The sequence below is a fragment of the Magnolia sinica genome, chromosome 19, assembly GCF_029962835.1.
Source record: "Magnolia sinica isolate HGM2019 chromosome 19, MsV1, whole genome shotgun sequence".
Taxonomy (NCBI): domain Eukaryota; kingdom Viridiplantae; phylum Streptophyta; class Magnoliopsida; order Magnoliales; family Magnoliaceae; genus Magnolia; species Magnolia sinica.
The window spans coordinates 5,600,943-5,621,138 of NC_080591.1; the positions used below are offsets into that span (position 1 = coordinate 5,600,943).

The window sequence follows — 20,196 nt, forward strand, 5'->3', positions numbered from 1 at the left end:
AACATAGGATGGAAAATAAATATTCCGGTGGCGCTGCGGATGTTTTTAATGGTTGGCATTCAATCCGCCTGATATTTGGATCTTCTTCATTTTTAGACTCATACCCTAACATGAGCTTTAAAAACAGATGGACAGTGTGGATTTAAGTACTGTACATCAAGGTGGGCCCCACAGTCAGGGATCCACCGAAGCCGTCACGTTCCAGGGCATCATCTCCCCCACTGAAGACGGCCCACCGGAAAACTCTTCCCATGCGTCCATTTTTTCGTCATAAGTGTGTGATCAATCTGACGAGTGTATTAGCCTGAGATATAATCCAGAGCATTTTCACAGCTGGCCCAACCTAAAAATCGCCCATATACCTCCTACGTGTGCATTACAGCCCCGCGTAAGGCGATTCAACCGTTCGATTCTCTCTCGCGCGCGAGTCGTCGTAGCTTATCCCTCCAGTGAAGAAAAACGCCAGTGGTTAACTGCGCACCCGGCGCCCGTTACAGTCCCTGTCAAAAAAATTCCAATCCAAAAGTTCTCTTCATTTCATCCCAGAGAGAGAGAGAGAGAGAGAGCGGCAAAACCCTCGTTCTGGAGCTTCTTTAAAGGTAAAAACCCTAGTTCTTGAGCTTCATTTTACTTGTCTGCGGACGACTCGATTTTTGTTTTATAAATCTTTTTTTTTTTGGATGTTGTGTCTGTATTTGAATTTACAAATGAAGAATTTCTGGTTGTGGGTCTCCTTTTTGTGATTTCTTCTCAATTCCTTGACTTGAAATGTTCGGATCGTCTTTGCATATTTGTTTGCTAGCAGATGTCATTCTTTTCTAGGGTTTCGGAACTTTAAATTCTTTGAATCAGGAGGCATTTTTTTTTCTTTTCTTTAAAGGTTATTGGGTGAGGACTGAGGAGATTTTGGGCTCGTTGCGCAGTGGATCGTAAGTATTGAGTCCTTGTGTCCCCAATCTTGCGTGTGGTTGGTGAATCCAGACCACCCATCACGCAGGCCCTACCATGGATGGCCCATGGTGCGAAAAGCACAGCACTTGAAGAATCCTAGCCCCTTTGTATGTCTCTCTCGGATTGCAGGCCACAAAATTACATGGCCAGGATTGTGCAAGGTGCATTTGGTGCATTTTTGTACCATGGACCATCCACTTATGGTCCCCGAAAATGTTTTCAGCGACCAGGACCATTGATCTTCTGGGCCATCACGTGGATGGGGTATCACTGGGAATAAGGTGATTGGGTGACGGTATCCAACTGATCTGCAGTCAGCCAATGGACAGTTAATATGAAGTTTAGCAGAAAAGGAGCTATGGTCCAATTTGAACTCAGAAACTTAGGATGGTCAGGATCATCCACCCCCCGGGATTAATTGTCTATGGCCCATCGGCAAGGTGGCCCAACCGATCAACAGTCCCAATCACTATGCATGTTTTCCTACATTTGCAACATAGAAACCTTTCTCTTTATTAACCGTGGCAACTCATCCACAGTGCATGTGGCATACATGCACACCCTTTGGAACCATCCATATTGTCGCGCCAATTGTGGATGGTGCATTATAGCACAAAATCACACTTATTGGGCAATGACATCTTACTTCACCCATTGAATTTGGATCTCTAAACATTTTCTTTTAGCTATCCATTTGGTCAGTTCCTTCATTCATAGTTCCTTTTGGCCTGTGAACTTTTCAAAGACGAACATAGTTCCTTCATAGTTGGAGGGAATGGTCGATTTTGGGGGTTGAGGTAGTGTGGATCCAGATTTGGGATCTTCCTATATATATTTGTTCCTACATTGGGGCGACTATAGACATAGATCCAGAGATAGAAAGGTGTGAAGATCTGAGGTTTGCGATTATTCAAACTAGGAAAAAGAAGCTTGATGTGATTCTAGAAACCATCGATCTAGGAGTTGAGAAGTTTTGTATTTCTTTAAGGATCATAAAAGAGGAAGAATTGCTCTAGAAATTCGAAGGAATATCAAAGATGCAGCTTAGTAGGATAATCGCATGGTCGAGATGTTTGGAGATATGAAGCTTCTGGAAAAAAAATGATTGCTTCAATCCACCAAGTGGTCATAGGATGACTTGGTAGGCGGAAGAGTAGATCTGGGACTCGACTGGAGGTGGAAGATGCCGGAATCTTCATGCCTCACATACCACCAGAAGGGAGGAGGGGCACGTGGGAGTTTTACATCGGTCTCCCAGCGAAAGGGGAGGATAGGCTCAAATATTCGCAAGAGATTTAGACAAAGTCTGGACTTGAAATGGTATGATATCCATTTCAAATTTCAAATTCATGTTTGGAACATGTGGCGATGGTGGGTGATGAGGTGGCACACTCTTAACTGGTTGATGCGAATCGGGACAATTAGATGGTAGAGAAGGATGTCACATTTAGTGATTTTATTGTTAGCCCTCTTACTGTAATTAAGGGGATGTCCACATTGGATGGGATGCCGACATTGTTAGGGATGTCGACCTTTCTCTGAAGAGAGATGAGATAGGATCAATTAGCGGGGGAACACCTATTGAGGATGTTGATACCTAGAGCTGGGCATCGAGTCGAGTCGGACCGGATTGGGTCCAACTCGACTCGGTCCGAAATTTCCATGGCCTGACCCGAACTCGATCCGATCCGGGACAAAGTCTGGGTCATCTGACTCGATCCGATCCGATGCATTGCTGGCCTGATCCGATCCGAGTCCGACTCGGTCAGGGAAACCGAGTCGGATCGGATTGGGTACGGTTCGAATCGATCTTGATGTTTTTTTTTTTTGAAAATTTTTTAAAAAATAAAAAATTTGGACCTGCGCAATCTCCTCAAACCTTTTGGAAAGAACCGATCCCAAACTGCAGACCTGTGCATTTCTCCTGCTAATGAAACATTCCCCGGGAACTGTAGACCAAACTGAGCCACATTGAGATCCAGAGGCTAAGATTTGAAAGTGGCTGCAACAACGTCGATGCCATCTGATTCAACGAACGAGGTCTGGTTCAAGATCTCTCCAGTACAGAGGTTTCGTAGGATTTTAAGAGGGAGAGATATTGGATACAGGAGTGAGAGAGGAGAGAGAGGAGGGGCTGGACTGATCAATGGAGAAGATGGAGGGTGATGATGAGTGGGCCGGGCTGCTGAGTGGTCGGATTGAGATGGGTGCGGCGCTCGTTCGGGTAGAGAAAGAGAAAGAAAAGATTAGGGTGTGTTTGGATGCGCGGATTAGGTGGGAGTGGGTTGTATTAGGGTGGATTGCACGGCTTCCAATGTCATAAATGAGTTTGACAGTGGATTACATGCAATCCCACTGGATTGCTATATCCATCGGCCCATCTACTGCCATGTTTGGACGGGCGGACGGGATGAGGAGCCTGTTGCTCTTCAGGCTATTGAGTTTTGGAGCTCTATATGTGATGAGGAAATCGATATTTTGGAAGAATATGGAGGCAATTTTAGTGGCGACTTGGAAATTCTGTGTTTTTATTTTATTAAGCAGGCCCTCCTTGCTTTGGTTCTTATGCTTTTGGAGACTCTCCTCAAGCAAGAAGAGGATCAGGATTAGGATCAGGATGAAGGGGCTTGGAATCTTGCAATGGCTGGGGGAACATGCTTGGAATCTTGCAATGGCACCCGTAATTACCAGTGTGAACTGTCAACAGATCCTTATGGTTCTGCTTCAAAGCATGAAAGATGTTCCTAATGTTGCTGAAAAGGCCTGCGGAGCTCAACCAGACTATTGATGCTCAGAAGCTTTCATTGGAAGAGAGGGAGAAGCAGAATGAATTTCAAGGCCTTCTTTGTGGGTGCTTGCAGGTTATCATACAGAAGTTGCGAGGGTCGGAAGCTACAAAACACATTGTCATTCAGTATGCAGACCAGATGATGAGTCTCTTTATGCAGGTTTTTGCTTGCAGGAATGCTATAGTGCATGAAGAGGCTATGTTGGCGATTGGGGCTCTGGCATATTCAACAGGCGTCGACGGGATTCGCAATCCACCAGATCCTCTCCCGAATCCTGAGACCACTCCCATCCGTCGTCAATCCCGCACCGCCCAAACAGAATTGCAGGAGGACGGGATGAGATTTCAAAACCCTATCCCACCTACTCCACTCTACTCCGACCTACTCCGCACGTCCAAACATGCCCTTAGGGATTTAGGGTGAGGGTAGCTGTTGCCGGGTAGGTAAAAAGTAAAAAAATAAAATAAAAAACTACTTATATAGACTTGACCGGACCGAATCGGATTGGTCCAGATCAGATCCAATTGGATCAGATCTTGGATCGGATCGGTCTGGATTGACCACTGATCCGAACTCGATCCGATGTATGATCGGATCTGACTTGCCAACTCGATCCGACCTGATCTTGGCCTTCGGTTCGGATCAGATTGGATCGGGTCGGATTTGTCGGATCAGTCCGGTTTCTGCCTAACTCTAACCTAGAGCTGGGCATTGAGTCGAGTCGGACTGGATTGGGTCCAACTCGACTCGGTCCGAAATTTCCATGGCCTGGCCTAAACTCGATACGATTCGGGACAAAATCCGGGTCATCTGACTCGATCCGATCCGATGCATTGCTGGCCTGATCCGATCCAATGCATTGATACCCAACTAGATATCTATTTCTCCATTCCGAACTCGGGTGACAGACCCAATGGAGTTAGCCTCTTGCTTTAGCATGAAGATTCTCTCCTGTTGGTGTGTTTAAGCTAGGGAAAATTCAGATGCTTGGGAGTCACATCCAAGGGGGTTCCTCCAGGTTGGATCCTATGCTAGTGTTCTTGGGAGGTAGGTTGTGGTTTGGGAAGAGGCAATGTTAGGGGTTTCGAGGATGGAGGTGGTTTTGAGAGAGTTGGAGGGAGGGGTATGGAGATCTTGGGGGGATAGGCAGTGGGGATAAGGATTTAAGTGTGAGCTTTTCTTAAGTATTGTAAGAGAAGTTGATATCAATAAAGTTCTCTCCCTTTTTACTCTAATATTCTAGTAGGTGTATTGCGATTCGGGTTTGAGATCTCATTGACTCGATAGCCAAGTTGCACCAGTAATAACTAAGTATAAAGGGAAAGAAAGAGCGATGAAACTAATTTACCACTGGTCAAGGCCAATGCGGGTTCGTATTTTTTCTTCCCGCTCACTATCTAAAGGTAGCGCGGGGGGAAAGTGAGCAACTCCCAAGGAAACAAAGTCCAGTCTGGCTCATCGCTAAGAGCCAAGGTGGAGTCCAATATGCCACACTTGTGCTTTCTACAGGGTAGCGCACGCCAATCTTTTCAACGGAAGTCCATCCCATAACCGTGTACAAACATTCTGACAAGAAATAATTGTAACCACCTCTTAGGCGGGAAATAACCATCTCCCATTACTATAAATACCCCTTTGGGCCTTCATTTTTGGAACTCATGCCATTTAGTTCCCGAGATTGCTTAAGAGCTCTCGAGTCCTTGTTAAAGCTCTCTCTTCCTTTTCTCTTGCCAACGCTTAAGACAAGGCGAGAATGAGAGAGTCTTAAGGACTCGTGAAAAATAGCCCCGTGCCAGCCTTTGAACCTTCTAGCAATGGCTTCGCACCAGCCTTTGAAACTTCCAACAGTGGCTTCGCACCAGCCTTTGAAACTTCCGACAGTGACTTCGCACCAGCCTTTGAAACTTCTAGCTATGGCTTCACACCCACTGTCTAAACCCAGCGGCCTGGCCCCATGTTGACTATCTGAGGAACTTGAGCAGTGGCTCGGCGCTGATTGTTTAGGGCTCTGGTGGTGGCTCTAGGATGACTATCCAGAGCCCCAAGCAGTGGCCATGTGCTGATTGTTTGGATTAATTAACAAAACTTTTAGGTTGATTTTGTGCTAACTGTCAAGGCAATGCGCGCCAAACCCTATTTTTTTCCAGTAGAATAACCCAATGTTATTTCTGTCCGAGGTCTTTTGAATGCCTTAGAGCAAGGCAAACATGCTGCTGAAACTTCTGAACTTCCTGAAGCTATACAGGACATGGACACTAAGGCTTCCTTGTAGCACCAAAATGCTCTACTTAATTGATGATTTGGACACTTCGAAGATGAAGGACTATAGATTATGACTTTGTGCCTCATTTGTATTACATTATGTACCATACATCAGATTAGTTTTTTTTTTTTTTCTTATAGTTTTTACCTTTTAATTGAGGGTTGTTCCCCAAGGAATGTAATTAAGGGCCTATGCTAGATGACAGCTGGGAATGTGCTTTGTTCTAGATTAATGAAAGCCTCTCGATAGGGCATATGTGGGTTTATATCCTTACAATAGAGTGTTAATTAGAGCTGGGCAGAAACCGGACCGATTTGACGGATCCGACCTGATCTGATCCGAACTGAAGGCTAGGATCGAGTTGGATTGAGTTGGCCCAGTTAGATCCGACCGTACATCGGATCGAGTTCGGATCAGTGGTCAATTCGGACCGATCCGATCCGATCCGGTTGGGTCTATATAAGTAGTTTTTTATTTTATTTTTTTACTTTTTACCCACTCAATAACAGTTACCCTCACCCGAACCCTAAATCCCTTATCTTTTCTTTCTCTTTCTCTACCCGAACGAGCACTGCACCCGTCTCGATCCAATCACTCAGCAGCCCGGCCCACTCATCATCACCGTTCATCTTCTCCATTGATCAGCCCGGCCCCTTCTCTCTCTCCTTTCTCACTCCCTGTATCCAATATCTCTCCCTCTTAAAATCCTACGGAACCTCTGTGCTAGAGAGATCTTAACTAGACTTCGTTCGTTGAATTGGATGGCATCGATGTTGTTGCAGCCACTTTCAAATCTTAGCCTTTGGATCTCGATGTGGCTCGGTTTGGTCTGCAGCTCCTGGGGAATGTTTCATTAGCAGGAGAAATGCACAGGTCTGCAGTTTGAGATCGGTTCTTTCCAGAAGGGTTAGAGGAGATTGCGCAGGTTCGAAATTTTTTATTTTTTAAAAATTTTTCAAAAAATAAAATAAAATCAGGACCGATCCGAATTGTACCCAATCCGATCTGACTCGGTTTCCCTGACTGAGTCAGACTCAGATCTGATTAGGCTAGAAATGCACTGGATCGGATCAAGTCAGATGACCCGGACTCGGTCCCGGATTGGATAGAGTTCGGGTTAGGCCATGGAAATTTCGGACCGAGTCGAGTTGGACCCAATCCGGTCGGACTCGACTCGATGCCCAACTCTAGTGTTAATAATCGAATTAATATCAAACCCTTTTGAACAATGGGCATTTATAATGAGCAATGATGCAACTCTTAAGTTCAAAACTATCTTATCTCTGTCAGTGTTAATGACTTGAGACAAATATATCACATCATTTGCTTTCAAGTCATTGCACTCCACTTGCGTTACAGAACTTCCGCCATTTTAGTTATATTGCATGAAAGCCTGAATTTGGGTGGGGGGTGAGGAAGCGTCTGCTTAAAAATGTCATCTAATAATAAATGGCTAGGAAGCGGAAGCGGGAGCAGGAGTGTGAGTTCAAGCTTGAATTTGAAGCGAGAGTGGTGCTTGGTACAAGGTTTTTACAACTAATTTCAGTATTTCTGCCATTCCTTCTTTTCCTTTATCTCTATTTTCAGTCATGTTTATGGTTGAAAGTTTTGTTGTCTGCAATTCTCTTGGAAAGATGGTAAGCATTTCGAACATCAATTCAGTGCTAGCATATACCTGCCATATATTTAGTTTATGGGCATGGTTGGATTCCATCACATGGATACTTCAGTCAAAGACCTGCCAGAAGTGCATATCCTTGAAGTTGTCTGATACGGCTATTGGTGTATGTTTTTGACTAGTAACCCACCTTTTCTCTGGATATTTTAGTTTGCTTTTTCTTGATTTCCCTTCTTCAAGTTGAAGGTTGCATGCATTGTTTGTGCACTGGCAGAAGAAGAAAGCCCATAAGTCTAATCCTAACACAGAAATGTAGCTATCTCACATCTATCCTGAATTTTTGCTTTGCCGAATCATATCTGTGACACTGACTGTATTGTACTTTCTATATTTATCCAGACCTTAGCTGTCTCATATGTGATGCTTACTGTTACAGTTCATACATGTCAATTGGAATTGTCTTCGTTTCTCTGTTAGATGATTTGTTTTTATTTATGGTAAACAAGATATGTGCTAAGCAATTGTATTTATGGGAATACATTGTTTCATTTATTCTATTATGTTCTTAGCCAATTGGCTACCTATTCATTGTAGAATGTGTTCGTCAAAGAAGCATGCTTTAACTAGTGCTGAAGTCTCCAAGGAGCAGTCTTAGAATATCCCTCTTTTCTTCAAGATGGGCATAACTCATTCATTGACCACTGCAAGCGGTGGTTATTTTCTTTTTAGTTTTCACCTTTGGCTTCGATTGACTATTGTGATGTTGCACATTTATTTCTATTTGTATGCCATGGATTTGGCGAGAATTTCATGGATAAATTTCAGCACAAGTTAAATATGCAGAAAGATGTGCTTGGTTTGTTAGAATTATCTAAGTGCGTGGCGATCAGGCTATTCATACTGTTTCTTTCGTTTTTACTTTCAAGTGTCCATTGACATTGTTCTTTATGCAGATAGACTTGTCATTTGATTGGTGGTGTGGCTTGCTGCAACAAAAATTTCTTGTCCATCAAGATGGGTTCCGATGATTTTATTGACCTCTGTTCACCTGGAGTTTCTGATGATGGAAATGAAAACAATGGGCTTTATGATCCAAACTCTGGGTCACGTGAAGTTGATTTTAAACTCAGTGCTTCAGAGGTTAAAGTTTGCATTCCCAATGGGGAGAAGGTGGAGCAACCTGAGGTTGAAGATGACATTCCCAGCAAGGAGAACTTGGAGCAATCTGAAGTTTGCTGTGGAAGTGAAGATAAACAACATTTGCAGACAATGGATCTTGATAGCAATTTGGACCCCGATCGAACGAATCTGAAAGAGAGCATTGAATTGGCGGCATCTGTTACAACAGTGGATGAGATGATTGAAGTAAAATCTGGACCGGGTAGTGAAAATGGCGGGACTGTTGTCCTCAATGATAATACTGTCTGCAATGATGAGATAGTTGTAAACCGTATCCTGATGTTGCCAATGCTTTTATATGTGTTTCCCTCCATCATCCTCACATTTTCTTCAACTACACCCATTGACCATACAATTTACAATATTAATTTCAAATTGATCATAACTTGAGAATCTAAACCCTGGACGAAATGGACATGGCTGTGATGGCCTTTTTGCTTTAGTTCATAAAAGCAACATGGCTATGTTCACCTTGATATGACTACTTTCCAATACTCTCTTTTCATTGTTTGATGTCATATTGTCATGTTTCCCATGATCTGTCATGCTAGATACATCAGGTGTTAAGAGAGCTCGAATGACATGTGATGACCAGCAACCATCTGTACGTGTCATTTATAATTCCTTGACAAGGTTAGCAAGGAAACTATCTTTCATCTTTCTCTAAAAAGGTTTAGCATGCGCATGTCTATTAAGAAGTAAAATGAATGCTAAAGTCAGATGCAGGTATATACACCCCTGAATGAACCCTGCCCATCTGGAGGGCCTCACCCTAGATGTATCGCATAACAAAATTCACACCAGTTGGATGACCACAACCTCTTGTGTGGAGGATAGTGCTTTGAATATAAAAGCCAACTTTTATCAATGTCCCCTCTTTCCTCAAAACTTTGGCAATCGGGTGGTTAGGATCTTCAAACCACATGATATTTGATCTCTGGCCCATCCATGGCCCATCCATGTTGGGGCCTACCAGATGAACAATCTGTATTTCTTGCATCCGTGACACTTGTCCCAATGGACTGCTTGTGATATTTGGGTGTGATGTCTTTCAGATATCTTTATATGTATGTACATAGGCATGTGTGTGTGTATATATATGGTTGTACTGTGCATGTGATATTGGCATTCATGAAGTAATAATATGTAACAAAGTTAGTTTGGTCCTGAATTTTTTTTGTTCTCCTCAATCTGGTCCATAGTCTTATATATTGCATTGGTAAATTACTTTTTAAGTTTCCTTTCGAAAAAGAAGAAGAAGAAATACTTCTGACTAGGTAACCTCATTATGTTTTCTCCATTTCCCTTTTCAGAGGTAGCAAAAGGAAGCTAGAGGAGCTTATGCAGCAGTGGTCTGAGTGGCATGCTCAAAAAGTTTCTTCGTCCAATGTAGTATTTTTCATCTGTACAGCAGCATATATTTCAAGCTTCTTTAATGTTTTTGTTTTTCAGTGTCTTTGGTATACAAATCTCTTACTGCTTTATCAGTCCATTAGTGGTTATTATTTATTTATTTATTTAATTTTTTTTGAAAAATTAGTGGTTATAATTATTTATACTGTTGTTTACAACTTGGCCTGTTCTTTTACTTTTCTGTGTGGGAGGTAGCACATGAGCTTACTTTTAACCATCACAAAATCCTACCTGCTCAGGCAAAGTTTATTTCGCTTAGGAAATACAGATGATTTTCTTTCTGTAAAGCAATTCAGATCAGGCGTGAACCAGGTGGTCACGTAATTTCATTATTTCCTCAAAACCATTTTGGCAGTAATATCCAGACCTTTTTTTCTCCTTAATCTGATCCATGTTTTACTTAGGATTCATCTAGTGTTCATTTGTGAGTTCTAGGAATCCTTTTTGTATAATATTTATGCAATACTTTCTTTCAGACTGTAAGGGGTTCATTTCTTTAGAGTGGTATTTGGGTGGTATCTGTTATGTTGTTCAGTTCATTGCACATTTTCATCTAGTTGTTTGATTGTTTCATATAATTTTATCAAGTAATCATATTTATGTTGATAATTTGAATCTGTTCTATACTTAAATCATAATAAAATGTTTGAATGCTTTTCTTTCTGCCTTTCTTTTCCTGGGAACTTTGTCAGGATCTTTCAAAGGAAGGCTTAGAGAATGGTGAAGAGACTTTCTTTCCAGCACTAAATGTTGGCCCACAGAAGTCTTCCACAGTGGTATGCTTTCTTCTTTTTTCTTTGTGAGTTCACATGTAGATATGTGCATTTACTGTGTTCTTGTGCATGTCCATCTGTGCTGTGGTACCCGATAAAGATATTGATGTGGGAATGGGGATCATTTAAAAATATCTGCCTTTATGGCTGGGCATATTTTGATATTTTCTAACTGGAACTGCCAAAATTGAGGGATCTCTTGTCGTCTGGATTCCTTCATAATCACGTGCACTTGCATGCATGCACCTGCAAATGCGCGCATGTTTTTGTATATGGTCACGTGTTCCCGTGTTTATGTGTTATTCGCCTAGGGAAGAAGACTACACTTACCACTCTTCTACGATACATAGAGTCCTGTGCCATCATTGAATCTTTTTATCCTTATGGATATTGGGTGCTAATGTATTCTGTATGTCTGTTGCCACCCTCACTTCCTGTCAGTTTTGATAACTAAGGTAAAAACAGACATCTTTTCATTCCCATCAACTTGCTGCACTGTATCATTTTTAGTTTTTCTTTGGATTCCCATTTCCCCATGTCTATATAGTTGCTCAGTTGATCAGTTCTACATGCTACAATTCTGGCAAAAGACCAGGTGCATGAAATAATGTTTCATACTCTCACTGACAAAACATTTTTGCCATTATCTGTGTGAGATTGTCTTTTGCAATACTTTCATCTCTTCTAATATTTTTGAAGTTTAAGCATCCAGTTTGATAGGTGATCTGGCTACTGTGCTTCCCTACTAGAGGTGATACCTGGGCTTGAGTCCTGCTGATGTATTGGTTTTGGTCTCGCTTGAACTGATTATTATGTAAATATGGATAAAAGAGAAAAAAATATATGCATTTTTGAAGTTTAATATCTTGCTGACTTCTGCATCTTCTTTATCAATTGCCTGGTGTTAACCTTTTTGTCAAATGCGCAAATGTAAACTGTGGAGGAATATGCATTCCAATGTGAAGACATGGTAAAACTAGATCGAAGGATTTTCTTTGGATAGTCATTCTCACATGAGCGCTCTTTCTTACTTCCTTTTTGTACGAAGTCATTTTGGATGGACTTCCAAGGACGGATAGATCAAAACAAGGATGTTGACTCCACACCTCTTTATGATCGTGGTTATGCTGCTTTTGGTTTGGCTTCACTTGATGGTTCACCTAATCTTGACAGGTACATACTTTACCGTTCATCCATTGATTAACGTGCATGGGTTCTCTGATAGATTTGTTGATTTATGAAGACTTTGCAATTCCTTGTTAATGTTGGAGTCTTGTCTTCAATGATGCTCCCATATATACAGACTGGGTGAAGTGTCTTTATTCTTTAACATATCAATGTCTCGCAATTGTTTGATAGAAGTCTAAAAGGTACCTTCATGCTGTGTCCACTGGTCATACCTTATCCAGGCATTGTAGCTTTTCATTTTTTTAGACCATGCACGAAGACTAATTGCTGTGATCACTTCTTAATTGTTGCAATCAATGCAGATACCCAATGCCCAGTTCACATTTTATGACGTTCATCTTTTCTTCAAATTTCTTGTGTGCATCAACTGCATTTAAGTTTGGTTTTTCTTTTTCCATTTTTTTTTCTTCTTTTGGGACAAAGGTTGTTATAGGTGTCATTCTTGTTTATCATTGTGGTGAATGGGGTGATCAGTGTTCCTGTAATAAAATTTGTGCAATATAGGATTATAAATGGTAACTTGGCACAACGGTTGTCGTCCTGTGCATGGCTTTGTGCATGCATGACTTCTGAATTTCACTGCCTCATTGTGCTCTGGAAGTCATTGAAAGTTCAGAAATGTTCCCATAACCTAGTTGACAAGAATTGCCTTACCTGTTCACATGGAAAAACATATTTTTCCATGTCTTAGATTTTTGTCTTGAATTTCCCTTTTTCTCCTCTAAGAGTATGGATGTAATCAAGCACACTAGTTTCATGCTTCATACTATTTCATATATGAGACCTTTACTCTTTCTTCTAACAGGCAATATTCCATCTATTGAATAGTCTTATTTTCTTACATATCATAGATTGTTTACACATTTTATCTATTCATTTAATAGAGGGATGGAAAAATTTGAAGCTTCTCGCTGTTTCAATTGTGGTTCATACAACCATTCGCTGAAAGAGTGCCCAAAGCCTCGTGATAATGTTGCTGTCAACAATGCTCGCAAACAACACAACTCCAAACGTAATCCAACTTCTGGTCCTCGTCTCCCAACTCGGTATTATCAAAATTCTCCTGGTGGGAAGTTTGAGGGCTTAAGACCAGGTGTCCTTGGGGCTGAAACAAGACAATGCTTGGGCATTGGGGTAATTTCACTCATTCTTCATTTCAAAGATGAATCATTTCCATTTTCTCCTTTCTGCTTGTGAAGTGCAAGATGTCATGCATCATAAGGACAATATTTGCATTCATATACTTTAAAGGTTATTACTCAGGTGCATTGCTTGAAGTGACACAAAATCAGATGACTCCCATATGTGCATGCATACACATGCTCATACACCTGGATATGTATTTATCCAAGTACATTGTCGCAGTTTGACGAATCTATGGACCTTTTTTAACATCTAAATGAATGAGTTGGTTTTTAATTTCTAGCGGATGTTTGGGTGCCATGGAAAAACCATTGTTCCTCTTTTTTGTTGAACTAATGATGCAACTGGTTGATGGGAAGGATCTGCCTAAATGTAGACTCCTCCAAGTTAAACACAAGAATTACAAACAAAGTAGAAACAATAATAAGAATTTTTATTCATTTCAAAGGTGCCTTGAGACTACTCATGCTAGGCCTTTAAATAGGCTTCTTAGGTTCTTAATGTCATTGACAACTAATGATTTATTGCCAAAATAGAAGAGTAATAAAGAAAGATGCTCAATGGATAAGAGAGATTTAATGGGATTTTATTGCGTGGCTCTCTGATTGATTTTGCATAGTTAGCTGCCTAATTAGGAGGCTTTGGCCTCCTTATTCATGGATCTTGGGCCTATCTCAGCTTGCATCAATCCTCCCCCAGCTTGAAAGAATTTGACTTCGATGAGTTAATGGCCCAATCTTGTTCATGGAGGTCAGGATTCAGGCACTAGAAGTTTGTAGCTATGATCCATGTAGTATCGGAGAGAGGTTCTTCTTGCCAACAGACGAGAAACTTCTGCTAACCACCTTGGCGCGTGGAGACAATTTGGTCGTCGAGAACATCAATGATCGTGTCTGTAGGTGACAAAATGATTGGAAGTGTGATAACTTGTTTCTTGCTACCATCATTAGTATGGTGCCTATGATAGATGAAAGATCTTCCACATTGAAAGTAGGGCTGAGAGGTAAATCTTGTGGAGATTTAAAACATAAGCATTAACACTAATCTTTTTTATGATTTTGAATGGTCCTGCACCGTGAGGATGAAGCTTATTCAAGTACCCTGGGCTGAGATTTCTGGGCTTTTAATGGGTTGGAATAGGTGCTAGATTTGGGTTGTTACTGGGCTGGATATTTATGGCCTTTTAATGGTCTGTGATGTGGGTTGTTATTAGGCTGGTTTTTTGGGCTTTTAATGGGTTGGAATAGGGGCTGGATTTGCACTGAAATGGGGTTGGTTTTTTTGGGATTTTAATGGGCTGTGATATGGGTTGTTACGAGGCTGGATTTTTGAGATTTTAATGGGTTGTAATAGGGGCTGGATTTGGACTGAAATGGGGCTGGTTTTATGGGCTTTTAGTGGGTTGGGAAGGGGCTGGATTTGGGTTGTTACTGGGTCGGGTTTGGGGCTTTTAATGGGTTGGTATAGGGGCTGAATTTGGGTTGCTACTTGTCTGATCTTTAGACTTTTAATGGGCTGGAATAGGGCGAGATTTTGGATGGGAATAGGGTGGTTTTCTGGGCTAGAATTAGAGGGTAGGTGTCTGCCAAAATTTCAGCAAAGTCTCCCCTTGTTAATTGGATGTTAGGGCTTTGTAAAAGTCGAGGGGGTAGGACTGTAGGAGGAATAGATGCAATGAGGAAAATAGAGGAAAATATGCAGATTTTTTTGTTTTGTTTTTGTTTTTTTAATGATTTAAGAACCTGGTAGTAGAAGATTGTGATTATTGTTGATCCAGGACTTCCATTCAGCCGTTGGACCTGCTCTGATACCAATCTAACGCAGCCGGATGATGGAAGGATCCGCGCCCAAATGTAGGCACTTCTAAGCTAAAACCCAAGACTCACAAACAAAGTCGAAACAATAACCAAAATTTTTGTTCATTTTAAAGGTGCCTTGAGAGTTGAGACTAGTCATGTCGGGTCCTTAAATAGGCTTCTTGGACATACAAAGGAGGAAGGTTCTTAATGTCATCGACGACTAATGACTTGTTGCAAAAATAGAAGAGTAATAAATAAAGATGCTCAATGGATAAGAGAGATCTAATGGGATTTTATCGCATGGCTGGCTGATTGATTTTGCATAGCTAGTTGCCTAATTATAGGAGGCTTGGGCCTCTTTATCGATGAGCTAGTTGGGGGCTTGGGCTTGGGCCCAGTTCGGCCTACGCCGACCAACTTGATAAGATGTGTAACCCTACTGCTAAGATTTAGTCTGATGCAGGACATGAAATTAAATATGACATGCAAGATTTCAAGCTTTATATCATACCAATTTTAAACAATCACAAAATTCCACGTCCCATATACGATTAAACATTCAACAAGGGGAATCTACAGGGGTCCAAGCTCACACACTTTTAGGGCTGGATCAAATAAAATTATCATCCAAACAATGCCCAAAGGAGTGTAAGATTCATCCACTCTTGCAAAGGATTGTTCCCCAATTCAAGAGATTCACCATGTTTCAATTTGGGGAAAGTCTAGGGTTTGCAAAAGTGGGAAAGAAATTAAAATTTAGGATTATCTAGGGTTAGGGTTAGGGATTTAAGGCGAGAGAGGAGAGAAATAGAAGAGAGAGAAGAACCTGAGACAGTCCACATGTGTGGACAGCAGTCCGGCCCAGACGCACGTGCGTGGGTCCCTGTCCGCACGTGTGTGGGGCCCAGGAACTGGAAACGGCCACCTAGGGTGTGGTCGGCCAAGGGTGGCCCACCCACACACCAAATCTCACGTCGATCTATTGTCTGGTTTGAGGGTGGTGCTCCACCGAAGTTTCAACCCCCCTGGAGGGCCAGAATCTGAAAATCTCTGCCGTAGAAGAGAACTTGGGTACAAAAAGGGGTGGATTTGAAGATGAGATGGCTGTAGAAGATGATGGATGTGGAGTGTAGGAGGTGGGGACGATTTGAGATGGTTGTGGCTTCGCACCACGGTAGTTAGCCCTTCGAGGAAGCGAGAGTTTTGCACCCAATTAGATTCTTCAACTCAGAGAACTAGAGAAGAAGAAAAAAAAAACGCAGAATTTTATTCATAAACTTCAATGAAAAAAAAACTACATGGGGTTGCCTATTTATAAGAAAACCCAAAACCCCAAAAGCCGCGCTATGTACGCACACTAATATTTAGAGATGAAGTAACAAAAATAGCAACTAATTAACGCAATCAAAACCGTTCATGATGTTTCTAATAACGATAATAACCAAAACTCAAAATCTTAGATCATCTAGGGTAGTAGGACACGATTATGAGATCTAATGGTGGAATCCACATGATGATTGAGTCCACTCCAATGCTCCATAGCACAGCCCCCTAACTAGGTCCTCCATAGATGTCGTCGTCAATCCAGATCGATAGCGGGGCCTTCCTCTTCCTTGAGTACGTGTGTAGGGTGGGGGGCGTGCGTGTGCGCATGATGTCCTCATCATAGTTCCCTGTTGTTGTCTAGTTGAACATGAAATGGATTTTTTCAGCAGAGGCATGGTCATGTTATGGCATTTCAGCTCAGCAGTTTAGATTTCACACATGTCTGAACCGGCAGTAAATCATTTTTGTGCACAATTCCATCTAGAGCTCTTTTATGAGCATGTCAGTGCACCTTTCCAAAAAAATAAATAAATAAACAAAAAAACAAAAGAAAAGTAAAGACCTAGGTTCTTGAAATTTGCACGCACTAAATTTGTTTTAGATTTTGTTACAGTAGAAAACAGTGAAGTTGTGGTGTGTGGAATTATTCAAGTCCTATGTGTATGACAGTATTTATTTGGTGATCTGTCCAGGAAAATGTTCTCTTCAATTTGGCTCAGCTACAGAAAACTGGGAATTATAAAAATCTGATGTATGCAATTTGAAGAGTTTCCACATAATGGAAGCTCCTTGTAGCAATCATGTAATTCCCCTTATATGTTCTTTACAGGAGCTTGATCCACCTCCTTGGCTTAACCGTATGCGCGAAATTGGATACCCACCAGGATATCTAGGTAAGTGTACATGTTTACCTTTTTTTATTTTTTTTTTAAAAAATAATTAAAAGAGAATAACGGTGATTTTATTAAGACCTGCATAGGGTTTGGGTGAACGGCAAGCGTAGTGGGTGTGCTCCCCACAGACGCGAGTTCGATTTCCCTCCCTGAGATTACCTGATGCATGTGGTTTGTGGGTAACTACCTGCATCTGCAGGTAATAGTCTCACCTCAAAATGGGCCGGGGATACCTTGACATCATTTTAAAAAAAAAAAAAAAACACGGTGGTTTTATTAAGAAATTAAAAAGGGGATGGAATACAATATTCTTTTATCTGCTCACTTGCATGTACTGTAACCAGTAATTTGATTAAAATTTAACGGGTCTTTTTTGATAACTTTCAACTGCATTTGTTAGATTCAGATGCTCAAGATCAGCCTTCAGGAATAACGATATTTGCTGATGAGGAAACAAAGGAAGAACACGAGGATGGTGAAATCCTGGAAGCAGCTGAGCCAGAGCCACCAGAGAAGAAGAAGACCATTGAGTTCCCAGGGGTAAATGCCCCAATCCCGGAGAATGCAGACCAAAGACGTTGGGCAGCCTCACCTGGTCCTACTAGCTCGGATTCATATAGGAACCGGTCACATGGCAGGTCAAACCGTCCATCAGATGGCAGTAGAGGGCACTACCGCGACCAAAGACGGTCAAGGGATTACAGAGACGTGGCCCCTCCAGGTGTTGACCCCAGAGCTGATCACTCCATGTCCAGCCACGGACAGAGATACGGCGGTTATGATTCCAACTACCCGATCGAGTCTCTGAGTCCAAGAGGTAATAATTCGATACCAATAAGTCCAAGTCTAGGGAGATCTCAATCTGATAGAGGATGGCGAGGCCCATTGGTCCATGAAGGTTCGCCTACTCATAGCCCTCATGGTACTTTGATGCACTCATCCTCGAGCTTAACCAGGCATTCACCGTATAATTACAGTCCTGCTGGTTTTGAGGATCGGGCACCAGAGAGCCAGCATAACTCGAGCTCTGATTTGCCGTCTCAAAGAAAGGACAGGCATGACAGCCGCTATCATCATAGGAAGTGAACTCGGTGGAAGAGGCCAAATTCATGGGCCAGTAACTTGTAAGAATGGATTGACGGATGTGAGTTTCATAATCCAAGCTGATCAATGTAGATGCGCCAGCTTGTAAAGTAATTGAAGGCCCTTCATAGCTGTACCTGCTGTATGTTGTTACTGTTGTGTGTGAAGGATGCTCAATCATATGCTTGGATCTGAGTCTCTTCTGAATTGGTAAATTAACAGGCTTAAGTTTTCATACTTTCGGGGAGCTGCTGCTCTTTCTTTCCGTCCACACTTCAGATATATTCTTTTTTATCTTTTCAAAATGCTATTGCTGAAGCTCTTCAAATGCATTTTCAAAGATTGTGAAGTTGCTTTATATTTTCAAACTCCGGATTGCATTGTGTTTGGGATGCTCTCAGCACAACTCTCTGGTGGGACAGGATGCTTGGTGTGAAAACGGTGTGAAATTGGAATTGCTCTTTGAGCTTGTGCCCATCTAAATTTGAAGCGAATGAGTTTGGCTCAAGTTGTGGGACCAGTTGTGATTCCCACAGTACATCACAGTGGGCCCATGTCATTTCGAGATTTGGTCTATCCAATACCTTTGCACTCGGTCCGCAGGATTCCACTTCTAGGATATGTTTGACTTGCTAGAGAGGAAATAAACACTTGATGCGTTGATAATTTGAATGGGTCTTATTTGACAAGATTTGCCGTGAATCCAGTGTGGGACAGTGTTTACGTAAAAATCAAAGAGGATTTTTACTCTTTTATTTTTTGGGTCCTGAATAGAAATCTGCTGCTGTTTTAAATAGCAACAAATGCCTTTTATAATTTTTGCAGGATTGAAAATAAGGATGTGAATCGGAAGTGATGCACCTGAAATAGGGTTTGAGCATCACAATCGCACAGAAGCGTGAACTATTAGATTAGCCAGACAATGTACTGATGGCCTAATCCAAAGGTGGTGAGTTAACGTGTTGTAGGAGCCACTAAAATACATGGTAGGTATTGATGACGTAGCAAACATTTAGAAATGAATGGGAAGCCTTCTCATCTAACTCAACAAAAAGGGCGGAGAATGCTGGTGGCTCTCCTGTAACTTGCCTTCCTGGTTGGGCGGACCCTACTGCAGACCCACAAAATGAGCCCTTGGAATCATGGAATTGACTCAGAAGCCGTTCGGCTCGAGTTAACTCGATGACTTGGGGACAAAACTCAAAAGTAAAAGTCCAATAACTAATTAGGTATTTCTGAATGAGAACAGTTCAACCACAACTCAAAAGTACAGTGCAACCCAATTTTTTTTATGCTTTACAACTGAAAACTCAAATGAGTCGGTGGAAGCGAGTTTCTCATCGAGTTGACTCGAAATCCAATCGAGTTGAGTTGACTCAACGAGTTTTTGAACTATGCTGGGACTCATGAACAGTCTGATAGCCATAACTCAAAATCAAGGACCCTTCCCAATCCACATGTTTCCTACCATGAGCCAATTGCCTATGTGCACCATTGGCGCACAATAGACAATAGCACTTAAAATTAAAATAAGAGACTCAGCCCTGATACATCCTTGTAGCAAAAGGTTGGTATGGTTGGTGTGTGTTTAGCTGTCCTGTAACTGTCTTCCCATGATGCAGTCAGCCACTCTCAAGTCAAGCTCCCACCCTTTCCTGGCCCCACAACTTCCTCATTTGTCAGCTTCTGCACACGTCTGTAATGCCCACATTCCTATCTCTCTCTCTCTCTCTCTCTCTCTCTCTCTCATTCAAATTCAAACACCACTGTTTTCTTCA

The 20,196-nt window shown here is 41.8% G+C and overlaps 1 protein-coding gene across 3 annotated transcripts; it reads left to right on the forward strand.

The window, feature by feature from the left end:
- Positions 1-396: 396 nt before the first annotated feature.
- On the forward strand, positions 397-18,655 carry LOC131235597 (uncharacterized). Of its 3 annotated transcripts, none has more exons than XM_058232835.1 (9): positions 397-599; positions 8,575-9,071; positions 9,361-9,433; positions 10,114-10,189; positions 10,906-10,989; positions 12,035-12,159; positions 13,059-13,308; positions 17,272-17,335; positions 17,736-18,655. In XM_058232835.1, the coding sequence occupies exons 2-9, from the start codon at positions 8,636-8,638 to the stop codon at positions 18,419-18,421; spliced, it is 1,794 nt and encodes a 597-aa protein (XP_058088818.1). In that variant the 5' UTR covers positions 397-599; positions 8,575-8,635; the 3' UTR covers positions 18,422-18,655. The 3 variants fall into 3 exon arrangements, with proteins under 3 accessions (XP_058088818.1, XP_058088816.1, XP_058088817.1); XM_058232833.1 differs by having other exon boundaries at positions 400-599; positions 9,352-9,433; XM_058232834.1 differs by lacking the exon at positions 397-599 and adding an exon at positions 7,379-7,529 and having other exon boundaries at positions 9,352-9,433.
- Positions 18,656-20,196: the final 1,541 nt, after the last annotated feature.